This window comes from Acartia tonsa, chromosome 9, assembly GCF_053477335.1.
Source record: "Acartia tonsa isolate MP-2025a chromosome 9, ASM5347733v1, whole genome shotgun sequence".
Taxonomy (NCBI): Eukaryota; Metazoa; Arthropoda; class Copepoda; order Calanoida; family Acartiidae; genus Acartia; species Acartia tonsa.
Genome location: NC_137268.1, coordinates 15,738,270 through 15,760,745, shown reverse-complemented (window position 1 = coordinate 15,760,745; position 22,476 = coordinate 15,738,270). Strand labels below are relative to the sequence as shown.

General features: G+C 34.3%; 1 protein-coding gene across 2 annotated transcripts in view; it reads right to left on the bottom strand.

Annotated features, from left to right (window-relative positions):
* LOC145328310 (calcitonin gene-related peptide type 1 receptor-like) overlaps positions 1-22,476 on the bottom strand; it is a 42,901-nt gene that overhangs the window by 2,680 nt on the left and 17,745 nt on the right. For both annotated transcript variants that reach the window (XM_080171937.1, XM_080171938.1), the window contains 10 exons: positions 13,461-13,523; positions 9,711-9,828; positions 6,782-6,850; positions 4,963-5,019; positions 3,093-3,214; positions 2,712-2,844; positions 1,832-1,888; positions 1,412-1,476; positions 822-867; positions 397-488 (listed from right to left, as the gene is read on the bottom strand). In XM_080171937.1, the coding sequence (XP_080028063.1) occupies positions 397-488; positions 822-867; positions 1,412-1,476; positions 1,832-1,888; positions 2,712-2,844; positions 3,093-3,214; positions 4,963-5,019; positions 6,782-6,850; positions 9,711-9,828; positions 13,461-13,523 (822 nt within the window). The remainder of the gene's footprint in view (positions 1-396; positions 489-821; positions 868-1,411; positions 1,477-1,831; positions 1,889-2,711; positions 2,845-3,092; positions 3,215-4,962; positions 5,020-6,781; positions 6,851-9,710; positions 9,829-13,460; positions 13,524-22,476) is intronic.

The window sequence follows — 22,476 nt, the reverse complement described above, 5'->3', positions numbered from 1 at the left end:
GTCAAAAAAATCAAATCATGTAGTTTTTTTTTACATTTCACAACAAATAGATAGATAGATAGATAAATAGATAGATAAATAGATAGATAGATAGATAGATAGATAGATAGATAGATAGATAGATAGATAGATAGATAGATAGATAGATAGATAGATAGATAGATAGATAGATAGATAGATAGATAGATAGATAGATAGATAGATAGATAGATAGATAGATAGATAGATAGATAGATAGATAGATAGATAGATAGATAGATATATAGATAGATAGATAGATAGATAGATAGATAGATAGATAGATAGATAGATAGATAGATAGATAGATAGATAGATAGATAGATAGATAGATAGATAGATAGATAGATAGATAGATAGATAGATAGATAGATATACCTTGAAATACTGGAGATACAGACAGATCTATCTGTTGTAAGAGCGTAGCTAGCTTGTACACCAACATGGGTTGACAGCGGAGATCTGTTCGTCTAAAAAAAAAATTGTAAATTATTAGTCCAAATAATATCTTTAAGCAATCAACTTTTAAATGAAGATACAGTAGTAAAATGGCCATGCTGAAAATAACATCAATATATCGTTTAAATTGTTAATTTTCATGGTATCACATTAATATATTTAATGACTTTCTTACATAAAACATTATCATGATAATGACAGATAAACAGTAGTCAAAGAATATACCCAAGTTTTTATTTACAAATACATGGGCATATAAGAAACACTTATGTACAGAACATCTACTGTACAAGATCTGACCCATAATGAATCATCAAAAATGTAAAAAAAAAATTAAAACTTACCCATCTTACTGAATATCTTTCTATTCTGTGGTTCGGTCCCTGGATCCTAAAAAGATAGAATTTAAATAGTTTTGCTAAAAAAAAGAAATTTGAAATACAGAAAAATCTATATTTGGTATGAATCAAAAATATTTGGATATTTTAAAAATTTTAATAGCTGGATAGAAAAAGAGACAAGGATGATAATATTCAAAATTAGTGAAGCATGGATAGACATACCGTCAAAGTATAAAGCAGATATTTTGTGCTCATCAAAAAAGGGAGAAGTAGAGAAGGATAAAATGGATAGAAAATCACCAAACCTTTGCATAACAATGTCTTTTGAAGCATGCCAGACAGGCTGACGGACCAAGTTAAATAATTAAAATTAGAATGTATGCAAAAATTTAGATCAGACAAAGCAACATTCTTTAAAGTTTCCACAAATCATTAAAATCAAGTAATTTGTATATCATAGCTAGAGGGAAGAGATATTAATACAATGTCAATGCCCTGTCCCTATGTCCAGAAAAATATTTAAACCTCATTTTATTTCGCCAAAAACCTTTTTTAACTTGATTTTTTAGTAATTTGTTGTAGAATAATTTTACCTGTTTCTAATTATTTTCACAATTTCAGGGTTTGTAAAGCATAGCAGTACCGATACGGACAGACCCTACAATATAAACTTTTATAATATAATCTTTAAAATATGAAGGTATCGTTATGTCAGTCGTTGGCCTAAAAACTTTTGGGACTCTTTCTGTAGCTTAATTTGGTTGTACATGCTTTCAGTGTCCAAATTTTTTCAAACAGAAATTTAATCAATATAAGGGAACGTTAATATGTTAGTTAAACGTGTTCCCAAAGTTTTAAATGGACGCCCTTTAATTCGTAGCCTTTAAATTTGTGTGTACTTTTTAAAAATCGTGATTGGATGGCTCAAACTAAATGATTCCAAACTTTTAACAAATAAGTTTATTCAACAAAGGAAATATTTTGTATATCATCATTGGGGATTTTAGTTATACCTGTGTAGAAGATGCCAGAGATGAAAATACTTCATAGGCGTATTCAAGTGAAGATCCCTGAAAAAAAAACAAGTTTGTTAAAAATCAAAATTAATAGTAGACATCTATTCTAAATTCAACTTTGTCTGTCCGTCCATAAGTCCTGCTTGTCTGTCTATCTATGTTTTTCTACTTTGCTATAAACATGATAATCCTTGTTTAAGGTTCAAAAGAAACTTATATTTGGCTACTACAAATGGAACTAGAACGTGTATATGGAATTTAATTTCAACAAAAAACATATATGCAAAACATTTGAATAAATATATTCTAAACTAGGCCCAAACAGTTAAGTAACTATATCAAATATATCAAAAGTCTATGTTATAAGAGTAAGATTGTATTTAATGGCTTGTATATAAAATATGTGTTATATATTTCATAGATAGATACATAGATAGATAGATAGATAGATAGATAGATAGATAGATAGATAGATAGATAGATAGATAGATAGATAGATAGATAGATAGATAGATAGATAGATAGATAGATAGATAGATAGATAGATAGATAGATAGATAGATAGATAGATAGATAGATAGATAGATAGATAGATAGATAGATAGATAGATAGATAGATAGATAGATAGATAGATAGATAGATAGATAGATAGATAGATAGATAGATAGATAGATAGATAGATAGATAGATAGATAGATAGATAGATAGATAGATAGATAGATAGATAGATAGATAGATAGATAGATAGATAGATAGATAGATAGATAGATAGATAGATAGATAGATAGATAGATAGATAGATAGATAGATAGATAGATAGATAGATAGATAGATAGATATATAAATAGACAGATAGATAGATTGATGTATACTAACCGGAGGAGGACGGAAAGGTACAAGTAGAAACTGAAGTCCAAATATTGGAATGAGAATTGATGCTCCCCTCGCTGACTTCATCAGGATGTTGTTGTTCGTACGGTTGAAGTTGTTCTCAAACAACAGCTTTTTCCTAAATAAGAAATAGTTAAATCTCCACCTATAGCATTCACAAAAGCTTTATTCCATCAGGGTTTTTTCAGGGATAACATCCACAATTATGATAAACAAAATTACCCCAGTTATAGTTTAAAATTGTTAGCGGAAAAGCTGTTGTTACTACACTGAAAGTTTGTAAACCCCATTCATTATCTAGTGTCTCAAATTTTAAGATCTCGGGGGGGGGGGAGGACTTTCAGACAAAGGTCGTACGATGCATACCTTAATATTCTGACAACATTTATGAGAAAGTATATGTTGACAAGTATGCAGAGAAGGACAGGAGAGGCCAGGAACCAAACACTCTTGTCCATGTCCATCCAACAGTGTTCATCTTCATAGATCTACAACAAAACAGAATATTAATTTTAATTTTTTGATTAGCCATAGTTTCTTAGAGTTTGGACCTAAGACTCCTGGAGTATTCTGAGACCCTTTTGTAAAGCCACCAGGGCCAGCTTAAGCTCCACGTTCAAGCATAACTTGACACGCTATCTCATGAGAGCTCCTCGTTATTTCCTCACTCTCGCAGATTTTGAGTGTGGCAGGTGACCCAGATTAAGTCACCGTAATGAATGACACTCTCCTCAGAGGAGCCTGGGATTAAGTTGGTATTATTCACTGAATTATTAGGCATCCAAACTACCTAACAATCTCCCATCTAACGCAACTGGGGGAGGTTGCGTAAATGACGAAGAATTTGAGAAAACATGTTGTGATAGCAACTCGAGTGGGTTTAAACTCGAATTCTCATCGCCGTAACTCAGTGCGTTACCACAGAGAGGATTAATTTGAATATTAATGGGTGGTTTATCAATAATTATGGTTTTACTTTGTATATCTATAGAAATTTGCAAATATTTTTAATAAGGTTTAAAACCAAATAATGATTCAAATTTAAATAGCACTAATTGAGATGTTATTTGTACTTAACTTTAATTGCCTAAACCTATTCATTAACTTATTCCTAGGTATTAAATCTCCATTGTATTATCCTTTACTCAATACAATTGTTTCTAAATATTCTATTTGGTACAAATTTTAATATTTAATAAATAGTGAAGTAGAAATTTTGGCAAATAAATTCATAAGTACTATTTTATACTTTGTAAACTGTATACTTTAGTTTGTACTTTTTGTACATTATAGCTGTATCCTGTTGTACTTTTATAAACAATTGCATTTAATTATGTCGAAAATAATAAACTAAATGTCCTTTATACTTGTTAATCATTAAAGACTTCTATACAAGAATCTTATATCAGCTTTTATAAATCAATATCGACATAATAATGATAAAAAGTCTAATAGGTTATGGCAAGCCCAAGGGATCTTAAGGGATAAGGCAATAAATTAATATACATCCAAAATGATAAAAAAATACCATTTCTTAGGAATTATTGTTTGAAAATTTGACACTTCTAGTTTGGAATCAACCAATCAAAATTCAATAAAAGTACCCTTAGTTTTGAGCCATCAAATAAGATAAAAACTTTTGGTACCATTGTAGTTTACAGTCCAATGTCTTCTTCCTTCCTGGGTATACCCTAACCAGAATTTATTTCTTGAGCAAACACAGATATGCTTTTAAACCCATATTTTACCAAATATTTTCAACTAAGATTTCACATGAAAATTGCGCAAAATTTTTAAAAAGAAAAATACAAAATATAAGGTAGTAAGTAGTAATATTTGGTTATTTTCAATGTATTTTTTCCACCGGACATACAGTTATTGGTGGTAACATGCCAGTGTTAAACAAATAAAAGGCAGTATTTTTGGCAGAGGTTTTTATACATTTTGACCAAAAAATGCATCTTGTATTTCGGCCACATGCGAAATGCCATCTACTTATCTAAACTGTTGAACGTATATGGTTGTACTATTCAGGAAAGTATTGTATTGGTCTTGTGGTAGCCTTATGCTAGTTTACAGAACCCTCCTCTTTTAGAAAAAGATCAAAGATGCTAGAGGCAAAGCTACTGAATTTTTATTATTTTATGTTAATCTCAAAAATGTGTTAATGTTCCCTGACGACGTTCGGACATACCCTAGTTCTATGGTAGCTGCGCTAATTAAAACAATTTCATACCTGTCTGTAGGTACAGTAAGGTAGCATAACAACTCCAGGACTAAGCCAGCCAAAAACCTGGAAAAAATACATAAAATTTACTATTATTTCTTTATTATAACACTTTTCTGTTCTTATTTATCTAAAAAAAATTTGATAGTGTTCCTACGCTACTTTATGTTTATTAATGTTTATGATAGCTCATTGGGTTCAGTGGTTAGTAGGATCTCTTAAAACGGACAGTATCTGTATTCTTTTATTTGTCTATCCGCGAAAAATAAATATGATTCATTATAAAGGTATTTTTATTTAAACTGTCAATTTCATGTCTATTTTTATTCATTTTTAATTACAGAATACTAATAAATGCATTAATATTATTGTACTTCTATCTTTATTAATATAAATCATGCTTTACAAGAAATATCTAAATATAACATCAATTAATTTATCCTATTGTATGGTTATAGATTAATGGTTTTAAGGAATTTCAATTAATAAAGTAGAAATTTTTTTATTTGCATCATTATTATTCATTTTTTGGTATTACAGGCGCATATACCCGTGACTACAAATACGTTTTTATACTTTGGGTACCTATATTAATTGCAATCCAATGTCTCCTCCCTAACTGATAAAAATGCATATCAAAATTATTTTCTGTCCTCTCAGACTTTTTAATCCAACAAACTTTGGACAAAGAAAAATTAAATTTCATTTCACATTTTTTTCCCAGGAGAAAAGAAATTTATAGAAATAATTTAATATAGATAAAGTTATTTGTTTTTTTATATAATTTTTTTTAATAATTGCATTTATTACTGATTTTTGTGTTTTGCAGTATTTTGAGATTACTTTAAAGATTCATATTATTTGGCTAAATCCTACAAAATTTCCAAGCTGTGACTTTTTTTCCTAAACAACCCCCTTGCTGTTTTAGGAGGTTGTATCAGTGGAATATAGTCACTTGTCATTATGTCTGTAAGGGGGTGAAACACTAGGGGAGTGTATCAACCCTAAATTATGCCAAGGTTACGCCCCTGGTTAAAATTTTATTAAACAGAATATTATAATTCTAAAAAATAATATTTAAATCTTTGCAGAAAATCTAAGGATTAAATATGAATTTGTATTTCTTGTGAAAAAAATGAAAAAGTCAGATGAGAATGGGATTATATAGGATCAGCGCATATATAGATTAATCTATTTGTAGACATAAAGATAAATAGATAGAAAGATAGATGAATAGATAGTCAGATCAATTGATTACTAGAAAAAAAAGATAGAAGTCCATTTACATTTATTACACATTTTCTCATTTCTTAATTGAAGTGAAAACAAGTAAAACCTTATAATAAAGTAACAGGATGTTTATCTGTGTATTTGTCTGTATGTTTGTACCGAAGAATCTCGCTAACCGCTGAACCGATCGGGTTCTCCTTAACATAGGTCCCGGGAAGGTTTATAACTACTTTCTTGGGGGGTGGTACACCCCAACCCACAAAAAAATAAAAACAAAACAAAATTTTTCACCCCCCCCCCCAATTTTTTTTTTACTTTTTCTTTTAAAATCTAAAACAAAAAATTGGGTTATCAAATTCGACTCTCCACTCCTCAAGTGCCCCTAGAGGCCTCTTGGGGGCGTAGCCGCTAGTTTTATATTAAGCATATAAACTAGCATGATTTGGTTCATCAGTTTATAGTAAAATAGTTTGCCTTCCATACCCCAAAATTACAGGATTTATAGCATGAACAGATCAATAATAGTAATAACATAATTTATATCCTTTTCTAATTGAAATGAATGCAGAGATATAACAATTGTATATAAATTACTCACCTTGAGTCCTTTGACACAGTCTTCTTCTTGTATGAAGATCTTGGCCAGGATAAGGTACAGGTAGGTTCCCTGAAATTAGTCTTTGAGTTAATAATGGATGTAGAATATACGTGGATATTAAGACAGGGGGAAAATTGTCGTCAATTTAGTTTGCCAACATGCAACTCATTTATGTTCATTCATCCAGTAGAAGGGGAGGGGATGTAGTAAAGGAGGTGGATGTGGGCAATCGTTATTTTAACCCGCTTTATCACTTTATCAGAGAATATGAAAATCTGGTGTAAGATCCAAGTAATAAAATATCCATTGGGTTAGTTAACCAGGAAGGAAGATGACATTGGACTAAAAATCATTCTTGTACCTAAAGTTTTATAAATGAACACGCAACCTACTTCGTTAGCCTTCAAAACTTGGATCCGTTATTAGATATAGATTGGTTGGTTTATAATAGCACAATCCAAACTTTTCCACCAATGATTATATTCTAGATAAGTGCGGATTTTGTAAAGCATCTTAGGGAATGTATATCAATTTATCGACCATTGTCTTGTCACTTAAGATCTATATTTTTAGTAGCAACGCTACTTTTTTAATAACTTTATATGTCTATCAATATGGCTATTGGGAAAACTTGATTTCTCAAGTGATATTAGATATAGACGACTCAAATTTCATGTGGGAATATTTCTCTTTCAAATAAGCATTCAGTTTCAATAGCCTTAATCATATAAAGAGAAAAAAATGTTACCCTATTTTAATCTTTTTAAAAATTGTGCCTTTGACACTGTTTTTGTATCTTATGTAAAAATGCTTTTTAGATGATAATATATTAAGGTGAGTTTTGATAAAATAGACAGAATATTATTAGATAGAAGAAATTTATTGATATTGAACAGTGCAACTACTCTATAATTAAAGTTTGTTCGACTGACATCATATAACGTTTTTTTGATTATTTATCTTTCTAGCAGAAGCGAAACTTCTTTTTAACTTCGTTGTTTCTATATTCTAATGTGTTATTTATGCATCTTATTTTATGTGTTTTGGAAATATCAACTTATTTTATCTTTTATCATATATAAATATAATATAGTTTTCATGAATAAATTATATTTCTTGACATTTATTCTTACATCTTCGGGAAAAGAATATTTCAAAAATTGCATATTTCAAATAATCATAAAGTTTTCTGAAACTATGAATTTTTAGAATTTTATAATATTTCTACAAATTCTAGGACAATGCTCTAAAATTAAAATGTGCTAATTTCGGAGGAAATATTGAATCTAACATTGTCATATCCTTTTCTATCTCCGTACCCAGGAAGGGGGAGATGGGACATTGGATTGTTTAATACACTAGTTTTCTTATTCGTTGGCTTAACAACTTTGGGTATTCATTAAATTTTGATTGGTTAGCTCATTTTTTTTGATTGTCCATAGATTCAAATCTACGGAAGGGGTAATTTTGAGTTAAATCACTGGGAATCAATTTATCGACCATTGTCATATCCCTGTTTTGAACCCGCTTCTTTTAACATGATTTGTTTAACCTTTGATGGTACTTTAAGTACAACAAAATAAAAGTTGGTTCTAAAAATGGTATACCTACTGATATCACAGTACGTTATTATATTTCGTAGCCCTGCTGTTGTAATGTTATTATTCTGTGTAGTCAAATTCTTATACACCACTTTAAAATAATTTGCATCAATTTACATTTTATAAACAAGATGAGGGTAAAAAGGTTTTCTTGTATGGTTACACAATATTTCTTCATATCGACAAATATATAAAGTGATTATAGCTGCCATAATATCGATATATCGACAGTATTTGTTTTATAAAAAGTAAAGCTTTAAACAGTAAAAAAGCAAATTACATATTCTTTCACCCCTAAGTGGCACTTTATGTGCTCTAAATAGGTTCTCTTAACCAGTACTTCACAATTCTCTATTAAAAAAAACCTATTTAAATTCTACATAACTACATCCCCAACAACAGAAAAATAGCCTAAAACCATCTAACGACTTGAAAACAGAAATAACAAGTTCCAAACCAGCCCACAACATCAGTATTCAGAAATAAATAGCTTAAAACCATCCTGGGATCTATATGAACCTCTCCCAAAATTGGACTGAATCGGTTTAAAATCATAAAATACATAAATCGTAAATATGAATAACAGAATGTTATTATAAGAAAATTGTTATAATCCAAGATACTAAATGATAGTAGCTATGTATGTATATATTGATATCAATGGTGATAAATGGTACAACGATACAAAAAAAGTCTTGAATGAATGTGAGAAGAAAAAAATTAACATAAACAATTACTAAGTATCAAAAGTACAATATAAAAATTAGCGGCTTCGCCCCTATCCTCTAGGGGCTTTGCCCCAAGAGGTTTAATCAAACCAATTTTTCGTATTTTAGATTTAAAAGAAATTTTTTTTCAAATAATTGTTTTTTTTGGGGGGGGGCAATTTTTTATTTTTTTTTTTTGGGGGGGTGGGGTAGTCGACCCCACTATTTTAATTTTAGTTTTAAAAAGAAAATTTTTTCTTTATTTGGGGGGGGGTGTTTTTTATTTTTTGGGGGGGTTGGGGGTGTCCCACCCCCCAAGAAAATAGCTTAAAACCATCACAGGACCAGAAGGTATAATCCCTGAAAAGTAGAGCCCAATCGGTTCAGCGGTTACTGAGATCTTAAGCTTCAGACGGACAGACAGACATCGTTCTACTTTGCATTATAGATAGCTAAAGGTGAAGTACTTATAAGCTACTCTATAATTTAAGTTGTCTCTCAATGCTGCTATTTAAGATAGACTGCTGAGTTTTTTAGTGAAGATACCCCATACCAAAGAGCATCTAGTATACAACTTACTTTGTCCGTCAGTCTGTCGGACACGCCAAGTAGACAATTTACCTCACAGAGCATCCAGAAGTAGGTTGAGATCATGAAATAAGTTGTGATGATGTGCAGCATCTTACAAGACACAAGATTGTTCTGCCAAATCTCGGGAACAGGAAGGACTACTTGGATCCTAGATAGATGAATAATTCATAGATAGATAGACAGATGGATAATTTATAGTTAGATAGATGAATAGATAAATAAATGGATAATTCATAGATACATAAATGAATAGATGGATATATAAATAGTAAATTTGTTGGTTTGATCATGTATCATGTATCAATAGATGTATCGATAGGTGTATCTATAGGTGTATCTATAGGTGTATCAAAAGATGTATCGATAGATGTATCAAGAGATGAATCAATTGAAGCATTGAATAAAAATACTATTGACCAATGTACATGATATAATTTTAGATAGATAGATAGTATATAAGGACAGTACTTTTCACTTTGTTATGAAACCATAAAGAGAAATGAAAAAGTTGGGCCACCTTTTTTCAGAAGTTTGATATTACTTTTCAATGTACACAAATGTTGTTATTTTTATGTAAATAAATCTCTAAGTAAAAATGTTACATAATTATTTGTGATGCCCTGTGCCTTTAAAATTGACATAATCACAATAGGAAGTTGTAATATCAAAGGTTAAAAGTCAGCTGTGATTCTTATGACTTAAAAAACTTCAAAAACTGAAATATATCTTTGATCCACACATCTTAGAATTGGATCTCTTTTAAAACTTTTTATAAACATTGCCTGTAAGATGTACTTTTTTCCAGACAGGTAGGGGACATTGGACTGTAAATAGTACTAATCCGAAAAGTTTTATAAACATGTTTTCTCATTCGTTGGATAAAAACATGAACACCCATAATAATTCTTTATTGAGTTTTTTAAAACAGCAATGTCCAATCTTTCCAACCTATTATTTTGATTTCATCTATTTATCGCCAATATTTAGCTCTTGACAGGTATTGTAAATAAATTGTAGCATTTTCAGTACTATTTTACAGTTTTAACATTCACAGACTAAATTAAATTTTAAATTTTAAAATTTAATTTTTAAACTTATATTCAAACAAATTTTGCTAAAAATGAAAAATAATTCTATAGAAGAAAACAATCAAATCTATATTTGTCTATGTTTGAGGAATTATAAATCCTTTTTCTTTAAATGTAAATAAATGTAATGTTGTCCAAATAAAAATAGATTTCTTGTGGGATATAAAAACAAGAATAAGAATATAAACAATCAGCAAATCTCATAAATTTAAAGAATCCAGAACAGACAGACTTTTCCCCACCTTGCAAGTGGTTTATAAACATGTTTTTCCAGCCGTTGGCTTAAAACCTTGCTTTATCAACCCTTGATTGGTTGGTTCAAAATGGCATTGTTCCAAATTGTCAATCAATTATTTTAATCTACTAAGGGGATAATATCATTGGAAATCAATATCTGCATATAAATTACAGCGATATGAAAATGGATAAATTTTTAATTGGATTACACCAGATTTTTATCTAATAAAGTGAAAATTGCAGCAGGCTAAAATGACGAACTCCATTAATACCATTTATCCCATAGCTTTCCTTCTACTGGATGAACGAACTGGCCAATATTCATGCTGTATATTCGCAAGCCAAATTGACGACACTTTTTCCCGTATCATAATATCTACGTATATTCTACATCTATTGATCCAAACTTCAGAGTAACCTTGATACTGAAGGAGGAATTTGTAGTAAAAAAGACAAAAATAAATGTTAATTTAGGAAAGGATTTTCTTTAAAATGTGTTATGAGAAAATATTATTTTTTTTTATAAATGTTTTGAAAGCTAATTTTATTTTCGTCTTAGAATAAGTAGAAAATGTTCCTTACGTTAGCGGTTCAGTTTATTGAGAAAATATATTGAGAAAAAAATAATATAAGAAGAATTTTAAACTTTATTTATAGATATTTCTAAGATTTAATAAATAAAGATAGATAAATGTCGAATTGATGGGATAAATGAGTAAATATATAGATAGATCAATATAATAGCATATAGATAGGTGGATATATTGACAGATAGAGAGATAAATATATATATATATTACAACGTTTGCCAGTAGGTAGATACATAGTAAGTTGGTTTGGCAAATAGATAACTAAATAGAATGAAAGAAATAAGAGCTCCAATTAAAGGCAGAAAGACAGAAAGCTTTATATATGTATTGTAGATAGATGAAAAGGTACTCACCAAGTAATCCAAAAGATATTGTTCATGATGAGAGATAGAAACATGTTACGATGCAGAGATACTAGATACTACTTACTAGATACTAGATACTATAGATATATAGAGAGAAAGGTACTCACCAAGTAATCCAAAAGATATTGTTCATGATGAGAGATAGAAACATGTTACGATGCAGAGATACTAGATACTGGATACTACCTACTAGATACTATAGATATATAGATAGAAAGGTACTCACCAAGTAATCCAAAAGATATTGTTCATGATGAGAGATAGAAACATGTTACGATGCAGAGATACTAGATACTGGATACTACTTACTAGATACTAGATACTATAGATATATAGATAGAAAGGTACTCACCAAGTAATCCAAAAGATATTGTTCATGATGAGAGATAGAAACATGTTACGATGCAGAGATACTAGATACTACTTACTAGATACTAGATACTATAGATATATAGAGAGAAAGGTACTCACCAAGTAATCCAAAAGATATTGTTCATGATGAGAGATAGAAACATGTTACGATGCAGAGATACTAGATACTGGATACTACTTACTAGATACTGGATACTACTTACTAGATACTAGATACTGGATACTACTTACTAGATACTAGATACTGGATACTACTTACTAGATACTGGATACTACTTACTAGATACTATAGATATATAGAAAGAAAGGTACTCACCAAGTAATCCAAAAGATATTGTTCATGATGAGAGATAGAAACATGTTACGATGCAGAGATACTAGATACTACTTACTAGATACTAGATACTATAGATATATAGAGAGAAAGGTACTCACCAAGTAATCCAAAAGATATTGTTCATGATGAGAGATAGAAACATGTTACGATGCAGAGATACTAGATACTGGATACTACCTACTAGATACTATAGATATATAGATAGAAAGGTACTCACCAAGTAATCCAAAAGATATTGTTCATGATGAGAGATAGAAACATGTTACGATGCAGAGATACTAGATACTGGATACTACTTACTAGATACTAGATACTATAGATATATAGATAGAAAGGTACTCACCAAGTAATCCAAAAGATATTGTTCATGATGAGAGATAGAAACATGTTACGATGCAGAGATACTAGATACTACTTACTAGATACTAGATACTATAGATATATAGAGAGAAAGGTACTCACCAAGTAATCCAAAAGATATTGTTCATGATGAGAGATAGAAACATGTTACGATGCAGAGATACTAGATACTGGATACTACTTACTAGATACTGGATACTACTTACTAGATACTAGATACTGGATACTACTTACTAGATACTAGATACTGGATACTACTTACTAGATACTGGATACTACTTACTAGATACTATAGATATATAGAAAGAAAGGTACTCACCAAGTAATCCAAAAGATATTGTTCATGATGAGAGATAGAAACATGTTACAATGCAGAGATACTCGATACTACTTACTAGATACTATAGATATATAGATAGAAAGGTACTCACCAAGTAATCCAAAAGATATTGTTCATGATGAGAGATAGAAACATGTTACGATGCAGAGATACTCTAAATAAATAAATCATCTATAATACAAAGTATCTTGATGTCTGTCTGTCCTTCCGTTCCTTAAGATCTCGGTAACCACTGAACCCATCGGATTCAACTCTTCAGGGAATATACCTACTGGTCTTGTGGTGGCTTTAAGTTATTTTCTTGGGGGGAGGGGGGAGGGTGGGACACCCCCAACCCCCACAAAAACAAAAAATCTTTCCCCAATATTTTTTTCTTTTTAAGAATTTTTACGAATTTTGCGAATTTGCGAATTCGCCATTTATTCACGAAAATTTGCGATTCATTCGCATTTTTTCCGCTGGGTAAGAGGCTAGAGGCTAGGGGCAAAGCTGCTAGTATTTTTTAAAGTAGTAAGGTTTCTTGTCTGTAGCTTTAGATTTCGATAACTGCTGAAGCGAATTATCTCTCAATTTAGTGGAAGCTTTACATAGTTTTAGGCTACTTCATTTTTAGAAGGAGTCATGGGATGGTTTTCGGCTATTTTTTTGCTTTCCATAAAGAGCCATTTTATGCTAGGAGCGCAGCTTCTTGTAGTGATGAATTGACTGATATAAATTTCCTTGATTCATTTGTTAGAAATATGAATAGTTAAATAATTAGAATAATACATTGTTTGATTCAAATTGGCAGCGTAAGCACTATTCCACCAAAAATTTTATTCTGTAAAAAGTGGTAATTTTGTTTATATAAGAAGATACATTTGCGTTCAAAAAAGATATAATTAACACACATTTAAATTTATACTTTGTTTGGTAGTTTTATAGACTTGGATGGCCGTGGCATTAGCTGAAAAAACCATATCAGGTTATCTAGATAGACAAATAGGCAGATAGAAAGGTATGTCTTAACCTCTTTTCGAGGAAGCTTTGTGTTTATCAAGATCGAAATTAATTCCTTATCATTATCCTAAATTAAGCGCAAATGTCGTCTTGTTTGACTTTCCTTTCATAGAGTGACGCGGTATGGATTGTTTATATTTTGATGCGCCCACGTTCGTTACCTTTGAATGAGATATGAGTGTGTGAAGATTTCGGAGAACAAAATTGGGCCTATCATTGGTCTCATAGTGCGTGAACAACCCTAGTATACCAGGGATTTGAAACCATAAGAACTTCAGGTAGAATTTGTTAATTTTATTAAGTGGAATGGTGTATAGGACGATTATATGTAGTTTTAAAAAAGGCTTTAGCCAGCTAAGCATGAAACTTAATTATGATTAATATTATGTTTTAGTAATTTTTTATGTGCTTTTATTTTTGCATTTAACAATGATTTATTAAACCAAATAATTTTCCTTTAAAGCCAAAGTTTCCAAAGATTCTTAACCGTAGATAAAAATGATTTTAAAAAGCAATTAAGATTACGTGGTTATAAAAACTGGAATTTTGTATTAATTGATTTTATAATTTCAGGACTTTGAAATAATTTCATCAATAAATCTATAATCAAACCTGCTGTTGAAACTTGATGGTTCCCGGTATTGGGGGTTTGTATGTTCGCCAACAGATCTCGAGAACTTCCCGCTAATTCGGAAGTCACACTCAACCAAAGTGTCATGGTTGAGACAATTTCAAAGGATCTGAAGAATAGGCGTTAGCATTCTTCAAGAGATCAATAGCATCCAGTGATTATTGATGCAATAAACTGTGACAATTTTTCTGTGAAATAAGTACCTAGTGAATCAATATGCCACTAACCAAAAAGCAGAAAATTGAGCGAGCTATCGCTATTGGCAGTGAAAGGCTAGAAGTGTTTGACGAACAGTTAAAAGTGTTTTATGACAATCTAAAAGCCTGCCAAAGTTTTAGTTCATGTGAAAATGTGAATTTAAAATAAATTCGTGACATTTTTAGTGAGGTCAAGGACCAATCTGACCTAATAAAAAGTCTAAAACCTGCCGTGGAGACTAGTGAGCTGCGCCAGTTCAAGCGTGATTTGGATGAAGCTAGTGAACAGAAAACTGTTGCAGATAAAGTTTATGCGTCGTTGGAGCAGTGTACGAAAATTCTATACTGGCTTGACAATGATTCAGACGACGCGAGGTCAAGCACTGTCGCCAGGAACCTCGACGTCATTGAGAAGGTGAAGATGGACATGGGAGTGCTTAAAATTTCCATGGAGTTGCGCCAAGAAGTACGTGATATGTACCGAAGGCTTAGAGAGATGGAACGTCGTTCATCTAACTTGGATGAGAGTGGGACACCTGCCATACTCTCCAGAAGTATGTCTGCCGTGGATATTCGGAGTTCCAACCCGCAGTATGGGCGCTGGGACAACAGTTTGCTGCCGTCCTTCGACGGTACTGACACGGATTACTCCAACTTTAAACAGGTCTTTAAGGATCTATGCGCTGGTTACGGATTTTCTGACCAGAGGTTAAGTCTGATGTTGTGTATGGAGAAGGTGATAACCAACCCGGAGCTACGCAAGCAAGTGTCAGCGATTAGAGATCATAATGAACAATGGTCGTTTCTCGATCAGATGTTTTTATCAAACACTCGCCGGTTCATGAAGATTTTAACTAAGCTGAACAAGATGAAACCTGTGGATAAACCTGTGGACGTGGTTAGTGCAATTGCTACCTTCAAGAGCACGATGCAGGAAGTAGAAGCCATCGTTGGTTCTGCAGCTAAGGATTACCACCACCTAACTCTTATTCATATTTTCAAAGACAAGTGCCCTGAAAGTCTGAGAGAGAAAATTATGATGGAGCTAGGTAGCATGAATCAACCAAACATCCAGAAGATTGTAGAACTGCTGGAGAGGACCAGGGGAGCAATGTTGGCCGGTGATATGTCCTATGACACTAGCGCCGGCAAGAGAAATCGTGACAGAGCTGCCGCCGCGCAAGTATCTGGCCGCAGCGACAATAAGAATGGAAAGGCTGGAAAGGACAAGGCTTCCAAGTGGAACAGTACATGTCCTGTGGAAAGCTGCAAGGAGAAACACCCGATTTTCCGTTGCCTCACGTTTAAGAAGATGGATGTGGTTGAGCGAAAGAAAGTTGTTCAGCAGAAAAAGTTGTGTGAACTCTGCCTGTGTGACGGCCATGCTGCTGACAAGTGTAATAAATCGGATAAGCTTGGTGTTTGTGGCACCAATAATTGCGACAGATATCATAGTAGGTTGCTCCATGAGGCTAGTGCTGGTGTGAATACAGTCTACAAGTCAAGTTCTGCACCCAGCCCCTGTACCTTCTTACTTCAGTTAGTTCCTGTTGTAGCACCTGGCGGCGGCACCTGCCACGCCACTGTCATGTTTGACTCTGGTGCAAATTTGCCACTTGTGTCTGAGAAGTTATCCAACAAGTTGAAGCTGAAATCTACCGGCAGATATACAACTATTTCTGTAGCTGACGGCAGTGAGTCTTCCTGCCGCAATGTTGTGTTTTATCTGAAGGACAGGGACGGTAATTTGAGGGAGTTTGAGGCAGCTGTCATGCCTACCCTCGGCGGGGCCAACGAGATGCGCTCGGTCAACCCAGAAACCGCCGCCGATATATTTAAGATGCCGCCAGAAAGATTTACATATATTAGTGGAGGCTTAGATATCATCATTGGAAATACACATCCTGACGTGTTTCCATCAACCTACCAGAAAGTGGGCCAGTCTATGTTGTGGCGAACCATTTTTGGTAGTGGTTTTATCTGTACAAGTGCTGACGGTGGAGCTGGAGATCAAAAGTCGGCATATAAGGCTGTCAGTGTCAGTGGAGGCACCTTGCCAGACTTTCTGACGTCTGAATCGTTTGGCGTACAGCCGCAGGCACTTTGTCCAGGATGTACTGCCTGTCAAGAGTGCAAGGCTATGGCCGACGGCACTACCTGGGACCAGCGTGAGAGGCAGAGGATAATTGAGGCAGGTTTAACACTAGACTTGCAGTCCAACAAGTGGACAGGTCAATATGCTTACATTGAAGATCCTCACACTTTGCCCTACAATGAGAGTTTAGCCCGCAAAATTGCTGAAAAGGATCGTGCCAAGATGGTCAAGGAAGGTACCTATGATATGTATGTACAGGTATTCAATGACGCCATATCCAGAGGCGTGTTTCAAAAAGCATCGCCTGAAGAGTTGAAGTATGAAGGGCCTAAGTCTTGTTCATCAATAGTGGTTGCTTTCAAGGAGGATTCAAGTTCCACACCCATGAGATTGTGTGCAAATAGTTCTCTGACGTTCAAGGGTACCAGTTTTAATAACATAATGCTGGGAGGTCCGCCGCCAATGCAGAAGATTTTTTATCATTTGTTGCTTTTCCGCGGTTACAAGGTTGGTTTAACCGCGGACATTTCCAAGTTTTATAACTCCATCCTGGCCACAGAGTTCGACAGCCAGATGAAGAGAGTTTTATTTTCCCCGACGCCAGACGGTCCACTTGAAATTTACCTGACTAAAGTTGTGAATTTTGGCGAGTTGGCTGCGGGAAATTTGGCAGTTACAGCCCTGAAGTTGACGTCCCGCCTGTTCGGCGGAAAGAGTGAAGCAGAGGTCAAGGAGATGTATGGAGAGGGTAAGATAAATGGTAGTGAAATTGTTGCAAAACCTGAGTTGTGGAAGGAGCCACAAATACCTACCTACCCTGAGGAAGATTTCAAGTTACCTCAGATTCCAGTTGCAGTCAAGCTTGAGAAGCACAGCTTCATAGATGATGTTATTTCGGGAGCAGGATCTGTGCCAGAAGCCAAGGAGATGATGAAAGAAGCCGACAGAATTATCAGCAAAGGTAGTTTTTCCTTCAAACAAGTCATTTATTCTGGTGATGATTGCCCGCCAACCAAGGTTCTTGGGCTGATATGGAAGCCAGCCACTGATGTGTTATCCATCGCCACGAGAGTCAACCAAGATGGTAAAGTCAAGGGAAAGAAGGTGAAAGAGGATGCTGATTTGTACAACCTCCAGGACGCCTTGGACGAGAATCTGACAAAGAAGATGGTCCACAGGTTCGCCGCCCAGACCTTCGACCCTATCGGGCTTTGCAGCCCTATTCTGTTGAGAATTAAACTTGTCCTGCGGAAAACATGTTTGCTGAATTTGGGCTGGCAAGATTTCATTCCAAAAAGTCTACGGGATGAACTTGTTAAGTCGCTGGAGGACAGAGCTGAGGTCGCTAAATTGGAGTTTGACCGTTGTGTGGTCCCGGAGGAACCAACTGGCCTTCCATCCTTGATGATGTTTTTGGATGGGTCATCAGAGGCCTATGCATGTATGGCATATTTGAGGTGGCCAACTAGGCAAGGGTTTGAAACGTTCCTGCTAGCCACCAAGTCAAGAGTTGCGCCGGTCAAGACTGAATCAATTCCACGCCTTGAATTGATGGGTTGCCAGATGTCCACAAGGTTGGCAAAGTCCATCAGAGATGCCCTGCCCTTCGATGTTGTCAGAGTGATGTACTTTACTGATTCATCGTGTGTTTTATCACAAATTGTTTCCAACAGTGCCATGTTGAACACATTTAATTCTCATCGTATTGGAGAAATCCAATCTGCAACCAACAAGGATGACTGGAGGTGGGTCCCTGGGACACACAATGTTGCAGATTTGGGCACCAGAAGCACCTGCAAGGTATCAGATTTGGGACCAGGTTCCAGGTACAGATTGGGCCCAGAATGGTTGCGCCAGGATGAAAGTGCGTGGCCGGTGAAAACTGCCGAGCAAGTCAAGCAGGATTTACCACCGGAGGAGTTGAATACCAAAATGGTTAAGTTGTGTTCAATGAAAGTTGCCGGAGAAGCCGCTGAAGATGTCTTTAGGTTTAAGCACAGGAGATCATTTGGACAGGCCAAACGTATTATGGCAGCTGTCCTGCAAGTATCGAACACCTGGTTGAAGAAGCTAAAGAGCAGACAAGAAGGCGAGACTACAGCCGTTGGTAGTCATGTAGCAGCCGCAGATTCTGTGTACAAGCCGTCTTTGTACAATTTTATGGCAGCGGCGGAACTTTTCATTGTGTCACATAGCCAGCAGGATGAGTGGATAAATGACGCTAAAGGCAATTATTCGTCATTGAATCCATTAGTGCATGAAGTATCATTGACCTGGCCTGTCGTTGGTCCCGGAGGTAAATATATGACCAGGGAGATGAAAATTCTTAAAATGGTTGGTCGTGGCGAGCCCGTCATTGACGCCATTACTGGTGGCCGTAAAATGCTATTTGAAGACATGCCAGGTTTAGTAATTTTGGAGCCTGGTAATTGGTTAGCTTCTATCATTATGAGAGAAGCGCATGTTGAGCTTCATTCTGGTGTCCGTGGAACTTTAGCTGAGAGCCGCCGTTGGTGCTGGATTGTGAAGGCAAGGAGGTTGTCCATCATGGAGGTGAAGAAGTGTTGGCCCTGCAGTGTTGAGAGGGCCAAGGAATGTCGTACTACCATGAAGGATGTGTTACCTGACAAGTTGGTTCCGAGCAGGCCATTTGAAGCTGTGCAAGTTGACCTTATGGGTCCACTGGTTACGAGGAGAGCTACCGCCAAAACGAGGAGTCAGACAGCAACGAAGAAGGTGTGGGTGTTCGTGGTAGTCTGCAGGTTCTCAGGGGCGCTATGGTTAGATGCCTTGGAGAAGTATGATACCAGCAGTATCCTGTTGTCCCTGCGCAAGTTGGAGGCTGTTCATTGTCTGCCGAAGGTTATAGTAAGCGACATGGGCACACAATTATCCGCTGCTCGCAAGGTTTTAGAGCAGAAGTTGGGCAGCCAGGTAGAGTTTTCTTGGTCTCAGATCCCGGCCCGAGCCCACCATTTTATTGGGCAAGCTGAGAAAATGGTGGGATTAACCAAGAGATTGCTGTCCAAGAAGTTGGTGAATAGTTCTGTTAATTTTAACGAGCTCCTGGTGCTGTTGGCAGAGGTTAGCAAGTTGATGAATAGCAGACCATTGACGATAGAAGCTGCGAACGACGTGGAGAATTGGCGGCTGATTACCCCTGGCCAGCTGCTGGGAAATGTTGACCGCCAGCCGTTGTGCAATGTGGCGATGAAACCGGAGGACCAAATTTCCTCCAGGTTGAAGTTGTTAGAAGATTTGTCTGCCCAGTTTTGGACTGCCTACCGCCAGGAGATTCTACCGAAGATATTACGGATGTCCAAGTGGAAAGATGAGATGGCGGAGCCGCTAGCTGATGGAGATATAGTTCTGGTTACGAGTACCAATCCGCTGATGAGATGTTTGCGGATGGGCCGAGTGACGAGGATTGAGGATGGGAGAAAGACTGCAAGAGTCTTGTTCAGGCTGTCAGATAAATCTCCCCTGGAAGAACATGCTGTATCAGTCAGGCAGTTATTAAAAATTATGATTAATAATTGATTCTTATTTATGGAAATTGAGATTTTTTTTAGTAAAAAAGCCACATTTTTCATATGCCTATTTTTATGCCTAAAATAAGAATCAAGTGAAATGCGATTAATTTTTATTCTATTTCATATGCTCAAATTTAATTTTATTGAGTTTAATTTCTTTTCAAAAGTACAATTCATTATAAAACTTACCTGAAAAGTTTACCAAAAAAGAATAAATGTGTCGAGGTTGCGTGATTCGATATTTATTCTAAGAAAAAAATCAAGTATTTTTTAGCAAATTTTTTTTTAAGATTACATATGAATTTCAATCAAGTAAAACATTTTTATTCAGATCAAGGAATGATTGAAAATTCATATTTAAAGTCTCATATTTTTACAAAGAAAAATTGGTATTTTTTTTCATAATTTCGATGAAAATTCTAACGAAGATATTATTATTATTTTGCTATTATTTAAGTATTGAAAAGTTTTATTGTTGATTAAGATAGTACAGTTCTTATTCATTAAGTTTGAAAAACTTTCTGCCCAAGGATTTTGAAATATTTTTTCTTACTACTCTTTTTGATGCTTAACAAATTTAGTTTTAAGTACCTATAAATCTTAATTTTCTTGTCTAAGATTTATTTCGTTTTATTTTACCATTATTGTTTACATTTCAACCTGATTTCGTAGGTACTTATTGATTTATTAATAATGATTTATTACCTATTGATTATGAAATGATTATTATTTAGTATAAGTTGTTATATTCACAACATCATGATTAATAGGATTATCCATTTTAGGATTTGTGTATGTGATCTTGTGAGTGTCATGTGCCTGGAATATTGTATGGTACAAACCAATCCCCATCCTTCTATCCTAAAATGTGAGGTATTATGAGTCCTAGTGAGGAGTATAATATTGTGTATGCATTTCACGGGGTTTCATTAAAGTTAGGAGCAAAAATTGTCACGTTTTTTGGGATGTGGCCATTCTCATGTGATTATGGTGAGTTGAGTTTAGTGAGAAATGTTGCTAGTGCTCAGCGCAAAAAACCTTGAATCTCGTTAAGGAAGTTAATTTGACTTTCAAACGGGGGGTGTGTCTTAACCTCTTTTCGAGGAAGCTTTGTGTTTATCAAGATCGAAATTAATTCCTTATCATTATCCTAAATTAAGCGCAAATGTCGTCTTGTTTGACTTTCCTTTCATAGAGTGACGCGGTATGGATTGTTTATATTTTGATGCGCCCACGTTCGTTACTTTTGAATGAGATATGAGTGTGTGAAGATTTCGGAGAACAAAATTGGGCCTATCATTGGTCTCATAGTGCGTGAACAACCCTAGTATACCAGGGATTTGAAACCATAAGAACTTCAGGTAGAATTTGTTAATTTTATTAAGTGGAATGGTGTATAGGACGATTATATGTAGTTTTAAAAAAGGCTTTAGCCAGCTAAGCATGAAACTTAATTATGATTAATATTATGTTTTAGTAATTTTTTATGTGCTTTTATTTTTGCATTTAACAATGATTTATTAAACCAAATAATTTTCCTTTAAAGCCAAAGTTTCCAAAGATTCTTAACCGTAGATAAAAATGATTTTAAAAAGCAATTAAGATTACGTGGTTATAAAAACTGGAATTTTGTATTAATTGATTTTATAATT